We start from the raw sequence: 18347 nt of genomic DNA, 5'->3' as shown, positions 1-18347 counted from the left end.
TGTAGATGGGTTCCCCACTTTTCTTTAATATGTTGATAATTTAGGACCATATGACCATAGATTTAGATCTGGAAGGTACATTAAGGGCCATCTAGCTCAATCCTCTCATTTTATAGACAAGGATACAGGCCTAGAGAAGTTACATGACCTGCCCAAAGTCACAGAGGGGGCAAATAACAGAGCCAAGACTTAAACCTACATTTTTTGACTCCAAATTCAGTGTTCCTAGACTGTCATTCTTTTATGTCCATTCAATAAACATCTATTAAAGGACAACTGTGTGCAGAGCACTCTGCTCAGTGTTGGTGGAGATATAAACTCTTGGTGCAGTTTCCTGATTCTCATGTAACATGTTATCTAGGAAAGGGATAAGATAAAACACTGGTAACTTGGACACATCATATCCTACAGTATTTCCTAAAAGTCTTCGTGCTGTTTTAAGTTTTAATAGCTGAAACTTCACTAAGACTTTTGGGACCACCTGTATAAGTGCAAAATATTCTATGCCTGGAATGAAGTGCTTTGGTAGGGGAAAGTCACTACCAGTGGGAAGGTAAGAGAAGGATTTGTAGAAGATGGTCTCAAAGGATGGGGAGGGATTCAACAGGCAAAGGAGAAGAGGGAGGGACATTCCAGGTGGAGGGAACAGATAGTATAGGAAGAGACAAGAAAGTAGGACAATGCAGAGTCTGTTCAATGGGCAGAGAATAGTACGTTTGGGGATAAAATGTAAAGAGCATGGAGTAGAACAATATGGGAGAAGGATCATAGATTTAGAGCCCGAATGGACCTTAGAGGTCAGGAAGTCCGATGTCTTCATTTTACAGATAAGGAAACTGAGGACCATAGTGGTTAAATGATTTGCCAAGGGGCACAAGGTTAATAAGTGTCTGAAGAAGGAATCAAAACCAGACCTTTTTGACCACAGATCTAGCACTCTATTCATCTAACCATGGGAAAGAAAGAAATAAACATTTATTAAGTACCAATTATGTGCCAGGTACCATTCTAAGAGCTTTACAAAAATTATCTCATTCAATCCTCACAACAACTCCAGGAGTGAGGTGCTACTATTGTCCCCATTTTACAGATAAGGAAACTGGGGCAGTTAAGTGACTTGTCCAGGGTCACACATCTAGTCAGTGTCTGAGGCCAGATTTGAATTCATGTCTTTCTGACTCAAAGCCCAGTACTCTATGCACTATGGCACCCATTAGCTGCCTCAGGGTGATACCAGTACTAGACAAGGGAGCATGAAATTTGCTTCAAAGGCAATAGGGAGTCACTGAAGATTATTGAGCAGATGAAATGACATGGTCAGCTATATGCATTATTCCTCTTCACACACTTTTTACTGTTCCTCACTCATGAATGACACTGTCTCTAAGCTCGTTGCCTTAGTCATTCACACTATGATTAATCAGCCTCAGAGGACTTGGGGAGGTGATCCATTGGTTTTTCACCAACACTTGAGCATCTAAGCAATGTCTACCCATTAAATCTGATAACGTGGGCTAATATAAATGAGATTGAGAAGGGTGGACTTTGATAGTTCTGTGGGACATGATAAAGGGGCCATTTCCTGGGCATTTGGACATATTTCTGAGAATTTGGAGGAATTGTGTGCAAAATTCTAATTCAGCATATTAATTAGTAAGATAATTGATAGTTCAGCAATAGATAATTAATCTTGGGCCCCTGGGGAAAAGTGTCCCTTTCACCCTACTCTTGTCTTCATTCAGTGGTGAAGGCTTGTGGGGAGGAAGAGAACCACAGTTGTAGCATAAGATATGGTTTTCACAGATCAGTGCTTTGTTTCTCATACTGTCACTAAGGTAACTGGAGAGAGTGTAGTAATTGTCTTCCGTAATTTAAAACTCAAAGGTTAAGAATATACCTCAAAATTCCTTTCCTAAACCTTAGAAACACTTTATGAATTTGCCATCCATGTAATCATAGATGTAATCATCTAAATATTTCTTTAAACTTTTCAAATCGAGTCCAGACCATCCTTCAGTAGGTAAATCTGTTGTCCACATGAAGAGTTGTGTTGCCATTAACCATGCTTTTGAGCTTTCAAATAGTACTTCATTCAAGGCTCAAAAGGTACGTTCTAGTTGCTGTGTCCTCCGTAGAATGTAAGCCCGTTGAGGGCAGGGGCAGTTTTCCTTTTTTTTTTTTTTTGATCATAACCCTAGCACCTTGAACAATACCGTGCATATGGCAGGCGCTTAATAAATACTCATTACATTGAATTATATGCTGAGATTTGAGAGAGGAAGCTTGTGTTTTTCTTATCCATATCATTTTCAGTTATGTCAATGTTATTCTCATTCTCTCTGGGTTTTTGTTTTTCCCAGTCTGAAAACTCCTCACTATTTTAGTCTCTCAATATCTAGAAGGCCACATATCCATTTACTTATTTTAGTTGGTTGCTTTGGACCATAAATGTTGTTGAGATCCAGTGGCCAGAATTGCATAGAGACGGGTAGCCATGGAACAGATACTCTATGGCTGTTGATTGGAAGAAATAACATTTCCCTTAGACTTTGAAAGAGAGGTAGGATTTCTACAGGTAGAGATGGAGGAGAAGGGATTTTAGGTAGAAGGAATAGCATGTTCCAAGGCTTGGCAGCAAGGAAGGTCAGGGTGTTTTTAGAGAATGGATTCCAGCTTGACGTCAAGCTTTTTTAAAGCTAAGAAAGTGCAGGGACTTTTTTTTCTTTTTTCTTTTTCTTTTTTTTTCTTTTCTTTTTTTTGGTGTAGGACCTAACATAGTATAGTGCACACAGCTGGCACAAAATGTTGGATAAGTGCACTTAGAGCTGTAATGGGAGATAAGACTGGACACTCATTATCTATCAAAATGTGACATGGCAGCTAAAAAAACTAAAGCTATTCTGGGTTCCAATGATTGTTGTTATCTCTAGGCTAGAGAAGGTTCAGTTCTATCTGACTCTTCATGACCCCGTTTGGGATTTTCTTGGCAAAGCCACTAGAATGGTTTGCCACTTCCTCCTCCAGCTCATTTTATAGATAACGCAACTGAGGCAAACAGGTTTAAGTGACTTGCCCAGAGTCACACAGCTAGTAAAGTGTCTGAGGCCAGATTTGGACTCAGGAAGATGAGTCTTCCTGACATCTACTGTTCCACCTAGCTGCCCCTAGAATACTGACTCCAATTCTGAGCTGTACATTTTAAGAAGGATGTAGACCATATAAATCATTATCAGTAAATGGTGAGGAGCATGGTTAAAAAATTGCAGAATATTGCATGTATGAATCAATGAGAAGTGGAGATGGTTAGTTTGGATAAGGAAGACAATCAGAATGACTGGATGAATGGATAGAAAAGCACTTATTAAGTGCTTACTGTTTGCTAATCACTATGCTAAGTCCATGGGACGTAAGCACAAAAGCAATGACAATCCCTGCCCTGGAGAGCTTACTGTGTTAAGGGGGTGACCACACATATGAGGGAGTGGTAACCAGAGAGGGACACTTTGGTTTGTAAAGTTTACTGGCTGGTGAGTGGAGTCAAAGGGGAAACAAATTGACACACCTTTCCTCAGAGAAGTGACAGCTGATCTGATTAGGGTTCTAGAACTAGAATTTGATGGAGAGAGGAGGTAGGTGTGTACCAATGTGGCAGCATGGCAGCTGTTGATAAGGTGGTAAGGGCTTGAAATGAAGCATGATTGGGGCCTGGCCTTGATGTAGTGGGTTCTACCAATCAGGACAGTGGGGACACAGTGGGCAGGGGAAGAGTTATTCCAGGATGAAAGGGTTGTCTTCTACATTATGGTTTCTTCTCAGGGTGGCATGATAGCTGTAGAGAAGACACCCGGGGAATAAAGATAGCTGGTGAGGAGATAGCCAAGGAATGAAAACTCTTCAAGTGTACAAGGCTCTGTCATGTAGAATGACTAGATTTGTTTTGATTGGTCTTGAAGGAAAGAACAAAGTAATTGGTAGAAGTTACAGAATAGTCTATTTTAACTCAATAACAGGAACAACAATCTAATAACTAGAACCCTAATAATCTCCAACAATCTAATAATTAGAACCCTGAATGAGCAGAGTTTTGAGGTGCCACGGTGGATGGTGAGTAGTGTGACATGAGCTATTTCTATCTTCATCACTTGATATGTGATGGCCTAGATGTGAGTACTTTTTGCAACAGAGCAGAATTCAATCCATTCACACCTCTCATCCTTTTCAGCCCTTATCCGTGTCCTAACATCAATCGACTACAAGGGGTCCACCCAATGTGTTGGGGGCCTTCCTAGATTTCACAACATTGCATGGATTCCAATGGGGACTTTGAGTCCTCCGTTGGATTATTCCTTCAGCTGCCTCCATGTCTGGCCTTTGCAGTCACATATGCTTTAAAAGGATATGATGAAGACTGAGAAAAGGTTGTTTGATCAGATAGTATTTTATGTCTCTGGTGACATTCCAAAGCAATCTCACAAGAGTGGTAGAGGTAGAAACTAGATTACAAGTGGTTAATAAGAAGTGGAGGTAGAGAGTGTAAGCACCTCCATGGAGATGATTGGCAGTAAAAGGGAGGAGAAGAGGTAGCAGAGTGGAAGAAATATGTGTTTTTTTTAATTTAATTTTTATATTTAGGTTAGAGACGACCTAATATGGAAAAGGGATTGGACTTGCTCTGTTTGGTGCCAGAGACTGGAATTAGGAGCAATGGGTGCAGGATGTAAAAGACTTGATGCCAGGAAAAAATACAACAACTTTCTAATGATTAATAGCATCCCATAGTGGCATGGGCTGCATTGGAAGTAGGTTCCTCCTCACTGGGATTCTTTGAGCAAAGACTGGCTGACTACTTTTCTGCTCTGTTATAGAAAACATTCTTCAGGTGTCAGTCTGATAAAATGGTGTCTAAAGCTCCTAATTCTGAAATTTTGTGATTCTGGGAAATGTGTTTAAGTAGTGGAGGAGAGTGGGCAGAGAAGGGAGATTGAAGATGTAACTGGTCAGTCAGAGAGCATTATCTTAAACTTATCAATTGGCTATTTCCCAATATATAAGGTGCCCCCAAAGTCTTAAGATAAAACTTAAGACTGCATAGGATAAGGATACCCTTATCCTATGCTTGTGAGTATTCAAACTTACCTGTTGATTTTGTACCTATACATCCACATAGCCCTGGGAGCACTTAAAACACCTTTATTTTCGCCAAGCTGTTATTTTGTTTCCTGGAAATGGTTAGCACCACTGGAAAAAGTAGAGGTTGACCATATCACTTTATCTTGGAATCATTTACAAAAATGTTAAATTCCGTGGGGAAGTACCAGCTCTTCTCCATCCTAGGGAATCCCTATTTATTTTTAACATTATTTATTATCTTTTAAGCAGTTCACATTCCATGAAAAAAAAAACTCCCTAAAAACTTTAGTAACTAAGTTAAATACATACATACTGTATATTTATATAATATACATACAAACATATTTTATATGTAGAATCACACAAATATATGTACATATACCTATGTATATGTATGTGATTCTATATACACACCTGTGTATATGTATATACATATGTGTCTGATTCTATATATACATATATGTATACATATCTGGGTATAGAATATACATGCATAAAATATATATTATATAAACACACATGTACACACAATATGGCAAATGTGCATGTATACATGTGTGCATACACATACAACTCATGTGCACACATTTATATTGCACACATACTTGTGTTTATGTGTGTACAGATATGTGCACATATACATACATATACACACATACACTCACACATACACACATACATGTAAATAAACCTTGGCTCCTCTTATTTCATACAGAAGCTTCCCTGTTGCAGGTAGGCACCTTCTCTACAACTCTGGCCCATGAGAATTGCCTGGGGGCTCTGAGAAGTTAAGGGATTTGCCCAAGGGCACGAAGCCGTTGTGTGTCACAGGTTGGGGTCACAAAGAGTCCAACATGGCTCAACAACAACAACAATGGGATTTTAGTGTGATCAACCAATTCACCTAAAATCACACAGTACATATGAGGAAAATAGTTTGTAATTATGTTTGTGGCATGAAATGATTTGAGGGAAAGTGGTTTTTCTCATTTTTCAGAAATGATCAGGAGCCATGAATATACTGATGAATACTGAATCTTAGAGTGAGAAGACATGTCAGAAATTGAGTCCACCTCCATGAGGAAACTAAGGCACAGATCTCCTAAGATCATAAAACTAGTTTGTGACTGAGCTGGGTTAATAGTCCAGATCCAAGCCTTCTGTTGTACTGTTTACTTCTGAGCCAAGTAGCTGACATCTTTCATGGGGTCAGGATATTCATGAAGGGCAATAGAATCTTCACTTTTATGGAGCCGACCTATGCTTAGAGAGTAGGCGGAACCGTGAACAACTTTCTTCCCGCTTACCTGCTACACACACACACACACACACACACACACACACACACACACACACACAGAGTATCAGAATCTCAGCCTTGGAAAGGACTTCAGAAACTATTCAACTTAATTCAAATACAGGCAAGTACTGTTTGTATCTTCTCAGTCAGTAGTACTTTAACCTATGACTGATGGACTCATTTGAAAGAAAAGTTCCTGCCTTCCAAGGCATTCTGTTCCATTGACTCACACATTGAATCCAAATATCCACATCTTTTATGAATTACTCCTAGTTCTGCCTCCCTGGTCAAGCAGAGTAGGTGAATTCCCCTTTAATATCATTATCCCATACATGCTTGAGGGTAACTATCATGCCAATCAATCAATCAATCAACGTTTAGTTAGTACCTATTATGGGCCAGGTATTGTGCTAAATGCTGGGAATTCAAAAGGAGTGAAAAGACAGCCCCTGCCCTCAGTGGGGAACACAACATGCAAACAAATACGTACAAAACACACTATTTACAGAATCAAAAGGAGATAATTGAAAGAGATAAGGCACTGGAATGAAGAAGGGTTGGAGAATGTGGGATTTTAGTTGGGAATTAAAGGAAATCATGGAAGTCGGTGGGCAGAGTGGATGAGGGAGACCATTCCAGGCATGTCTTGTTTGCGGAGGCCAACATCACTGGATCAAAGAGTACATGTCAGGGAGTAAAGTGTAAGAATACTGGAAAGGTAGGAGGGAACTGAGTTATGAAGGGCTTTGAATGCCAAACAGAGCATTTTGTATTTGCCACTGGAGGTAATAGAAAGCCACTTGTGTTCCACCTTCATAGTTCCTTCAAGATCCTTGTATGTCATGATTTCAAGATCCTTCAACATTCTGACTTCTTCTGGATGCTGTCCAGATTATCCACATCCTTCCTAACTATGGTACCCAGAATGAACACTATGCTAGGTAAGGTTTGACCAGGGTGGAGGGCAGAAAGGCTATTTTGAACACTGTACTTCTTAGTGAGATCTAAGATCACATTAGCTGCTTTGGTTCCATATCACAGTGTTGAATCATTTAGCTTGAAGTACATTAAAATCCCCAGATTTTAAAATTTTTTTTCATGAAGATTCCTATCTAGTCATACCTCCCCTTATATCTTGTACTTCTGAACTTAATTTCTTTTTTTTATCCAAAGTGCAAAAGTCACCATTTATCCCTGTTGAATTGTATTTTAGCTTTAGTCCAATGCTCCATAGTCTGTTAAGATCTTGGGGATCTTAACCTTGTCATTCAATGTATCAACTTCTGATCCCAACTTTGTGTCATCTCATACTTGAATACAAATGATTGAAAAAAATGTCAAACAGCACAGGCCACTCCTAGAGGCATAGGCCTCTCTCTCATTCAGATTCAAAATCTACCATACTACTGTCTATCCTGAGTCTCTCCGTTTCTAACAAAAAACATCATGAGAAATTTTGCCAATGCTTTGCCTAAATCTAGCTAGATGATTGCTTTAGCATTATTTTGAGAGACAGTCTACTAACTTTGTGATAAAAAAAAAAAAGGAAATGAGATTGGCCTTGAATGACCTGTTCTTGATGAAGTCATACTCACTCTTTATGTATGCTTCCTTCTCTAGCTGTTCATAAAATGTCCCTTTAATTAAACGTTTGAGAATGTTGCCAATGAACAAAATGTAAGCTCGTGTGCCTTTAGTATGCAAGTGACAATCTCTTCCCTTTTTCTGAAGATCCAGACATTTGTCCTTCTGAAACTCAGTTTTTTAAAAGCCTGGAAAGAGGAGAAAAATTTCCTAATTCGCTTTATTTTGAAGTCAAAAATACCGTGTTCATTTTTCCAGGTGAGGAGGGAAGACAAACTAGGGGAGATGGTTATAATTCTATCCACATCAACTAGTATTTCCATGTGCCCAGCCCTAGGCAGTGTGGCTTATGATAGGGGTCTTGAAGTTAACTCCTAGGAAAGGATTAGAATTAGTCACTGTATTTCTGTCCTGTTTTGATTGGAGCTTGACACAGCTTGTGTTCCAACTTTATAAAGGAATGAGAGGTTTCTCTTTGGTCGGGTATTCCCTCACTGAAATCTCATGTTGCAGAAGCCTTCAGTTACTGTGGGGTGGAGGCGGGGACTTAGCTTCCTGGAGCTCACTCTCTAGGTTATGAAAACAAATCTCTCTCCCCATGCCAAAATCAACCATACGAAAGGGCTGTTAGTTTTGGCAGAAATGACAAGCTCCATCCCTAGCTCAGCACTCTCCTACTGTCTTGGCCTCCTTCCCTTACCTCCTCCCATTTCCTTCTTATGGTTGAGTACTTTCTCAGTTGCCAAGGACTAAGTTTTTGTCAGGTAGCAAATAAAGGAAAGGTTAATGTGCTAGGAGTGTCTGAATAGCACATACAAATTGTGTGATTCATACAATCATGGTGTGGAGGAGCTCAAAGGGACTGTAAGGGTTGTATAATCTAATCTCCTATTGGACACGGAACTCTCTACAATAAAACACTGATGGATCAGTGATTTCATCAATGTAGCTACTTCCTTCCCCAAAACAGATTGCAACACCTCTATCACATTCTCATCCTGTGCAATTTTAATGTGTATGTTCCTGTAAGTCGTAATAGATTTCATTCATATCATTCATTGTGGTATAGGGGGAGAGACTGGACCTGTGATTTCATTGGCATAAGGATGAGGTCTTTTCCCAACAACAATTTACCCATTTAGGTAAATGATATAAGTATCTCAGTCACTATTTTATGGACAAGGGAACTGAGGGTCAGAGAAGCTAGGATTGGTCCATAGCCACATGGCTAGTAAGTGACAGAGCTGACACTGGAACCCAGGTCTTTTATCTCTACGTCAGGGCTCTTTTCATCACATTACCTGGACAAATGGTCAGCTAGCCTCCTCTTAAACATTTCTAGTGATTTGGACCTAGCTACCCTTCAAGTCAGTCCATACCATTGTCAGCTAGCTTTAGGCATCACGATTATTCTTTTTTATGTGAAGCTGAAATATAAAAAACCTCATCTCTCCTCCTCTCCCCTATCATTTCTACTCATTGGTCTTCTGCTCTCTGGGGATATACATAATAAGTCCAATCTCACTTTTACGTGATAAACTTTTAAATATCCGCACTATATACTTATTTAAGTCTTTAGGCTAAAAAGTCCCAAGTTCCTTCAACTCTTCCTAATAATAATAAGTAACATTTATTGAGCATTTAAAATTTTGCAGAACTCTGCATCTATTATCTTACTTGTGTCTCACAGGTATTATAGGTATTTTTAACCCCATCTTGCAGATGAGGAAGCTGAGGCTTTGAGAGATTAAATTATTTTTTCCTCCTTGGTCACACAATTATTCAGTTTTAGCATCTGGTACCTGGAAATCCAGCACCCAAGCCACTGTGGTATTCTATTTCTCAATGGGATCAAAATTATCCTATAGCTTTAGGCTCAGGTTACTTGTAGCCCAATGACCTTAGCTATTTTGGGAGCCTTGAGGTATGATGTGGAGGAAGCCAAAGCTGTCTTCCCTGATATCCTATTTATTGAGAGTTTATTATAATATGTTTTAAGAGGTTGACATGACTTCCTGACATCCTCTGGTTAGTCAATGGTCAACAGTCATATAGTTCTTCTTTATGGTCCCTAAAAGACTATATTCCCTACTTGCGTATAATGGTAAATGTTCATAGATTGCAAACTGGAACTCTAATATGATTACTTAAAGATCCTTGTACCATCTGGAAGTCAAGAGTAGCCATTGATATCACCATTACCCTATGCCTGATTCTGGACGTGGCACTAAATCTCTTTGAGCCTCAGTTCCCCTCTTCTGTAAAATAAGGATAGTAAAAACTGCAGTACATGCTTCCCAGGGTCATTGTGATGGTCAGTTTACAAAATTCAAGTAAAATGTTTTGTTAACGTCAAAGAGCTATATAAATGTCACTTGTTATGATGAAGGATACTCATCCAATAAACTTGGACTCCAAGGGACCAGGGTTAACTTAAGTCTTGTTTTGAACTGGATGTGCCTTTAGGAATCTCAAATTCAATATTTCTAAGACAACTCATCTTTCCTCCCAAGCTTTCTATCTTCATTATGATATTGAGGCTACTACCATCCTACGAATGACTCAGGCTTGCATCCTGGGTCATCCTGGACTCCTCAGTCACATTTATCCCACATAGCTAATCCATTGTAAAACCTCATCCTTTTTTTTTTTTTTAAACATCACCATCATGGTATCCCTGTTGTAGAGAGCCAACCCAATCCCATCCTCTCCTCTCACGTATCCAGTCTTAGTTTGGGCCTTTATAATCTCTCATCTGGACTGTTGCAATAACCTACTAGCTGGTCACCCTGCCTCAATTTTCTCCTCCCTCTAATCCATTCTCCATTTGGAGGCCAAAGTGATTTTGATAAAGGGTAGGTCTTAACTATGTCATTCTTGCTTCTCTCTTGCTCAATGTGCTTTTGGGAGTGAATGTAAAGTCTTCTGTCGGGCATTTAAACCTTGGACTGAAATGAGTGAACAACATTAACAACAAATACATAGAATGATATTTACATATTGCTTCCTCCATTAGAATGTAAGCTCTTTGAAGAGGAGAATGTTTTCTACTGTCTTTGTATCGCCAGAATTTAGCATAGTGCCTGGCTCAAAGAAAGTGCTTAATAAATGCTCACTTACTTGCTGACAGACCACTCTGTCTTGTTCTTTTTCATGATATCCTTTTAGACTCCCTGTTGCCATATAAATCCCTTGAAGATAAGGACTGTTTTCATTTTATCTTTGTCATCCCAATGTCTAGCACAGGGCCTGACCAATAGATGTTTGTTGATTGATTATTTGATTGATTTTCCACCTCTTTATTAAAATGTGATTTGTGGATTTTATTGGCATTTGTTTTTCTAAAAATGTCCCTTTCCTTTTAGCCTCCGAAGTCAAAGAATGAGAGTGTCAAAGTACATCTTATGGGTAAGTATTGCCCAAGATTAAAGAATCCCAAAGTTATAAATGGAATATGGATTTTCAAATTTTTTTTATTTCTTCATTTCTTCCAACGTAGAAGTTAGAGCACAGTAAAAAGGATGATCATGGGTACTGTCTGCTTCTTTCATTTCAAATAGTGGGAGCAAATTTATATAGTAACTGGAACAGGGTGTTCAGTTTGGGGTGGGCCTCAGGTACCAGGCGTGGCGGAAATTTAGCTGTTGGGATGGTGGAAATCCAATATAATATGAGTCCCAGAGGCACTCTCTTCCCTCTTATTTTGCCCTATACAGCTCTTCTGGCCCTATAAGGAAGGAGAAAGAGCTAATTTTGGCCAGAGAGGTAGGGCAGACACTGCCTCCCCCCCAGCCCCCGCCCTGACTTGCCTCGATACCTGACCCTAAGCTCAGCTCACAACATGGCCAGAATTACTGAGCTGTTGCCAGCACCTCCTCCACTCCTTTGTCAGCCACTCAGGATAGTGTTTGGGCCTTCCGTGGCCTCTATAGTTTGCAGGACTGTAGCAGCAGGTGGAAAACTGCTTACTCTCAGTACTGTGTACTTCTTAGTCAGTGCAGGCCTTCTCAGATGGGTCAGGACTTAGGATTTCAACGGTGTGAACGACTCTAACAAGAGTTACTACCCCTTTTAGTGTCTTGACCCTTTGGGCAGTCTGATGATGCCTATGGACCCCTTCTCAGAATAATGTTTTTCAACGTATAAAATAGAATACGTAAGATTGGAAAACAATTCTATTAAAATTCGTTTATCAAAATTTTAAAATGTTCACAGATTCCAGGTTAAGAACCTGGGCTGCCTAGGATACTGAGAGATCAAATGATTTGTTAATAGACGTATGGCCTTTATGCGTTAAGAGGTAGGGCTTAGGTAGATCCAGGCGTTCTTAATTTCAAGGCTGATCCTTTGTGCACTATATCATGCTGCCTTTCAATATATTGTGAGTTCATTTAAAAACATATATGTATATATGGGCAGCTAGGTGATGCAGGGGAAAGAAGGCTGGGCCTAGAATCAGGAAAACTCATCTTCCTGAACTCAAACCTGGCCTCAGATATTTACTAGTTATGTGACCCTGGGCAAGTCACTTAACTCTATTTACCTCAGTTTCTTACCTGTAAAATGAGCTGGAGAAGGAAATGGCCCACTACTCCAGTATCTTTGCCAAGAAAACCCCAAATGGGGTCATGGAGAGTTGGGTGAAACAACTGAACAACAATAACAACATGCCTACATATGTGTGTGCACATTTATTTTTAAATAGAAAAATAATAAAAAATTCTTTTCCACCTAAGTTTAAAATAACACTAGAATACTATATATATGTATACATATGCATTTGTGTGTATACATACACACACATATATGCATCACATTTGTATTGCTATACTTATCTGCAAAACTAGTATAGCAAGCAAGAACAATTCACACATATTTCTATATTTCTATATGTATGTAAGACTAAAGTGTTATCATGGTATGGTGTGCAGGTCACTCTGATTCCTTCAAGTCTATATCAGAGGAGACAGAAATGAGAGGCTTCCCTAGTTGGAGGAATTTTGAGCATATGCATGGTGATGAATTCTATGTCTATTGTTGGAAGACTAGTCCAACTACGTTTGAGGAGGCTCAAGACCAGAGGATTGGCTCCCCTAGAGAATTGTTTGGTTGGAGTGACTCAAATAATATTTTCTAAAGAATTCAAAGATTTGTGATGTTTTGGTAGAAGGCATGTTTTTTATTAAATTAAATATTTTTATTAAAGAATTCATAGTTCTTTTTATTAAAATATTGATGTTCAACTGTGTATGTGTCCATAGATACCCATACATAAACGTGCGTGTGTACACATAGATGTGTTCATCGCCCTGGGCCTTACCTTAGGAGCACACAAAAGAAAAGAAATTGTCATTTTCCCCCCTCCAAATCCAAAATGGAATTTGGCTTGCCAAATTTAAACTTGTGCTGATCAATATGGTTGCCATCTCTTCATGGCAACATAAACACCAGCCTGCAATCGATCAATTTCCTAAAAAAAAAGATCTCAACAACAAACAAACAGAAAGAAGCTAGTCTGGAAAGAGTCCATGGAAGCCATTGCCTTCTTTCCATTTTGGAAACTCAGGCCAAGGCTAATTTTTGTAGCTGACATCACTATTCTCAAGACACAGGAGACAATATTCCCACATCAAACAGCAGCATTTAGTAGAGTGATGGACTTGGATTCAGGACAGACTTGGGTTCAAATCATACCTCAGACACCTTTTAGGTCATGTGATCCCAACTTGGCTATTTCCTGATTTTGTGACCTTGGGCAAGTCATTTCTAACTTCTCTGGGCTTCAGTTTCCTCATCTGTAGAATGAGAAGTTTGAGTTAGGTGACCTCTAAGGTTTCATCCAGCTTTAAATCCAGATCCTATCATTTATAATGAGAAGGAGATAATACTCTAAAGTGAGCAGGATTGTTCTGTGTTTATAACCTTGAGCATCCTCTTGCCTTCATTCTTCCCAGATTATGATGAAAAGAATGGTTTTACCTTACAATCTTCTGGTGAATTTGGATCCATCAAAGTGCAAAACAACTCCCTTGAGATCAGATGTGATGGTTTTTACCTGTTAAGGCTGAAGGGCTACTTCTCTCGAACTCCCAACATTGACTTTCATTATCGGAATAATCAACGTTTTTACTTATTCTCAAACTTTTCCTCCTACCAATATGTCAGCTCTGTTGCTGTGGTCTACCTAAGATTTGAAGACTCGATCTACCAGAGAGTGGTATCCCCAAAAGTGTCCTCAACAGACTTAGCATTCAGTCAAGGTGAAATAAGCCTCATTCAACTGACTAATGATAACTTCTGTGGCAAATGAAGAGTTGAGATGAAGTGACCCAAGTCTACCATCACCACCAAAAAACAACTGGGATTGGGCAGAAAACTGTTTCTACCATGGATCTAGAGGAGCCATAAATCTCCAACCAAGCACACATCTTGGGCCATGACTGGATGTTCAAGTTTTTCTCAGGGATATAGTAGAAATTTACTTGAAGTACTACTTATCCCTGTGGACTATTCAGAAGCCAAAGCTACCATTTCTAGGCAATTTGGTGGCATTCTGCATGCCATTTAAATGGTGGGAGAATTGGTGGTTTGGCTTAAATGGGAAAAACTAAATTGTGGGAAACCATCAGGGTTCGATAAGGATGGTCATATAAGGAACACTATTTTTCCGTTGGCTTCTTGTCCCCTGGTGCTCCTTGTCCCCCTCCTTTTTTCTATACACATCCTTATCACATATTTTCCTTCATAGTTTGTGTGTGGATATAGACCTGTCCCAGATATATGGCTCTTGCTGTAATGCTGTGAGACACATTCATAGTACTGCAAAGGAAGCAAAAGAAAGAGACTTTTCTAAAGTGAATAAACTTGTGAAGACTGTCTACTCAGGGTGGGGTGGGGTGAGGTGGGGTGGGGTGGGTGGTGGTGGTGGTTAAACATGACAGGAAATGGAGCAGTTATTTTAGGAAGAGAAACAGATAACCTATAATATGAAGGAAGAACAACATACATGTACCCTTCTTCCCACATGGAGTCAGTCATTCAACTAGCATTTATTTAAGCATCTGTTCTGTCCCAGGTGGGGCAGCCAGGTGGTGCAGTGGATAAAATGTCAGCCCTGGAGACAGGAAGACATCTTCCTGAGTTCAAATCTGGCCTTAGACACTAGCCGTGTGACCCTGGAGAAATTACTTAACCCTGTTTGCCTCAGTTTCCTCATCTGTAAAATGAGCTGGAGAAAAAAATGGCAAACCACTCCAGTATCTTTGCCAAGAAAACCCCAAATGGGGTCATGAAGAGTTGGACATGACTGAAAAATAATTGAACAACAACAACTATACCAGGTACATGTGGACATAATTTTATCTATATGTCCAGCTACCTTTTCTCCCCGATCCTTTGTCACTGTCATGACTGTTTTAGGAATAATACAGACATATTAACAAATGCATCTTGGTGCCAATAGGAAACAAATGCAAATCATACATGAGGAAGAACACATCTCTCTTTCTGGAAAGACCATAAGATGTTCACTGATCTCACGGACAATGCACAGTCGGCAACAGGAAGAAGCAGAGACATGAGTGCTTAGCTGATTTCATTCCTCGTGTAATGGGGAATTCATTTAATACAGCTGACATGTGCCCGGTTAACTTGAAGTGGTCAAACCTTATTTATTTAGCTTTGAGTTGTTCTTTATAGTCAAACAGAAGCTCATACTTCTAAATGCCAAAATAAATTTTATTTTTAACCTTCTTGATGAAAAGCTTTCTAAAACATATCTTGCCCTCTAAAACTTAATCACAGCTTAACCTTTTTTCTTAATTGTTTCATGCAGTAGAAAGAGTATAAGATTTTCAGCTGGAGGTCTCGAATTGGAACCTCATCTCTGCCATTTACTACTTGTGTGAGTTGAAGTAAGTAACTCACCTCCCTGGACCTCAGTTTCCTCATATGTAAAATGAAGGGGGTCAGATACAATAACCTTTGTGTCTCTTCCTTGCTCTAAATCTGTGATTTTCATATAAGGATTTATTGAAGGAAATGGAGAAGAGAAGATTCAGGGAGATCATGATAACTATCTTCAAGTATTTGAAGGGTTGTCGTATGGACTACAAAGTAGATACATTCTACTTCTTTTTATTTATTATTACTGATTACTACTACTGCTATCAGCTATTTGGTCCCAAAATGAAGAATCAGGAACACTGGGTGGAAGGCAAATTTAGACTTGATGTTAAGAAAAACTTCATAAAATGAGAGCTGTCCAAATGGATCACTTGAAGGAGTGGCAAGCTCCCCCCTCCTTGGAGGGCTTCCAGTAGGAGTTGGATGACTACTTTAGGGTGTGTCATAGTGGGGATCCCTTTGGTGTGTGAATTGAACTAGATGACCACTGATGGCCTCCCAATTCTCAGGCTTCTCTGATTCTGTGATTCCCATGATTCTATGTCCTCATTATGAGCAGCAAATGTGATGTAATACCATAATGTCCTCAGGGTCATTTAAGGTAGGTAGGGCTACCTGTCCTCATATTAAATGGCCCTAGATTGTTTTATTTTGTGTCTAGCTTTTATAGTTTTTCTGTCTCAGCTGCTTCTTTTTGCTATGCATGGTAGCAAAAAGTAGGTAGGCAGGCACCTACAGCAGTACCTCCTCCCCGCCAGCCTGTTGTCTGGCAAAAGATAAAGGTGTTAGAAATACATATAAGAGTCAATAAGCTTTCAGTGAAGGTTTCAAGGAGATGTCCACTGGATAGGATGAATATACTTCAGCAGGGACTTCATGACATCTATTTAGGCTGTTCTGAGCCCCATCTCCCCTTTTGTAAACTTCCTGGTCCTTCTTGGCTATGTCCTAAAGAACTGAACTTGTTAGATGTGTCTCTTGGATAAGTGAAGTGTTAAGATATTTGTCTGTATATGTGTATATACATATATTTATAGTATTGTTGTGTTTACTATTATGACATTTTATTCAGTATTTGCCTTCCGTGTGTTGAGAACTGATGCAAAACGGTAAAATAGGTTAACCCATGCTACCTTTCTGTCCTGGCCTGTTCTGTGGGGTGCTCACTGTCTTTAGGCAGTAGCTGTCGCCCAGTGCTCTTACACAGCTGTCATAACTCCCTCCAATGGTCAACCTGAATTTGCCACTGAAATGACACCCCATTCCTCAACAAAACTTCCCCATTCTATCATCTCCTTCTTTTAAGGATTTCCAAAGCAATAGTTCCTATTGCCCTGGAAGCAGTATAACAGGGAGGAAGAGTGAGGAGACCTGTCCCAAATGTGCAACTTACTAGCACTGAGCCACTGAGCACACATTTCTCTAAGCCTCTGTTTTCTCATCTAAAAAGAAAAAGAAGGGATTGGATTAAACAATTCTAAACTCCTATCCAGCTCTAATATCTCACAATTCTATTCCTGTAGAGCAGGCCTTCATTGTGCCATATTGCACAATGTTAGTTAAGTGGACTAAACACATAGATCTTGTTCTTTTTATGCTGAATTAATTAATGCTCTGTCCAGATAACCTCTCTCCATCAATTTTCATAGGAACCCCTTCCCTATGAATTGCAAGCTGCTAGCTGTTACTGTTAGCCCCATTATAACAACTCTATCTAAATTTTAATTCAGATTGTAAGCTCACTGGACAGAGTCCTTGTTTCAAGCTGTGTTTTGTGCCGAATAGGTTTTTGCCCCAGTGTCAATTATAATAATAATGTTATTATTATTAATAATATAACTAATAATATTGATATTCATGTAAATAATAAAACTGAAACTCAGGATCTGTTATTGCTCAAAGTGTCTGAGTTTTTCTTCCTTCATTTCATATCATTTGCTTTGTATTCTGGGCCAAGGAGAATGGGTGAGTATAAGGCCATCATCAGAGTTCCATGGTTTGTTATTGTTACACTTAGCAATAATAACTCACCTTTATGTTGCAGAGCAATTTCTTTCCTTTCCTTTTTTAGGGTTATTTTTATAAAACATGATTTATTTATTTTTAGTTCCAAATTCTTTCCTTCCTCCCTCTACCACTCCCCCACTCATTGAGAAGCAAGAAATATGGTACCCATTATACATATGAAGTAATGCAAAACATTTCTAGCAGAGCAATTTTCAAAGAATTTTTCTCAAAACAACTCTGTGAGCTAGAAAATGCAAATGCAAGGCTTATTATGCCCCTCTTTTTTTTTAAACTGGACTTAATGATTTCACTGGTATAGAGAACTTCTGGTGAAGTAATTCTGTGCACCATTGCAAGTTATAGATATAGATACTCTTCCTTCCTTCCTTCCTTCCTTCCTTCCTTCCTTCCTTCCTTCCTT

At 39.3% G+C, this 18347-nt stretch overlaps 1 protein-coding gene across 1 annotated transcript in view; it reads left to right on the top strand.

Moving 5' to 3' along the window:
• TNFSF4 (TNF superfamily member 4) overlaps positions 1-14884 on the top strand; it is a 31445-nt gene extending 16561 nt beyond the window's left edge. The window contains exons 4-5 of the mRNA XM_027868588.1: positions 11380-11422; positions 13969-14884. Coding sequence (XP_027724389.1) covers positions 11380-11422; positions 13969-14324 — 399 coding nt within the window. The 3' untranslated portion in view covers positions 14325-14884. The remainder of the gene's footprint in view (positions 1-11379; positions 11423-13968) is intronic.
• Positions 14885-18347: the final 3463 nt, after the last annotated feature.

This window comes from Vombatus ursinus, unplaced genomic scaffold (assembly GCF_900497805.2).
Source record: "Vombatus ursinus unplaced genomic scaffold, bare-nosed wombat genome assembly UNPS02014789.1, whole genome shotgun sequence".
NCBI lineage: Eukaryota > Metazoa > Chordata > Mammalia > Diprotodontia > Vombatidae > Vombatus > Vombatus ursinus.
Note: the sequence above shows the minus strand (reverse complement) of the source record. Positions and strands in the feature narration are given on the sequence as shown.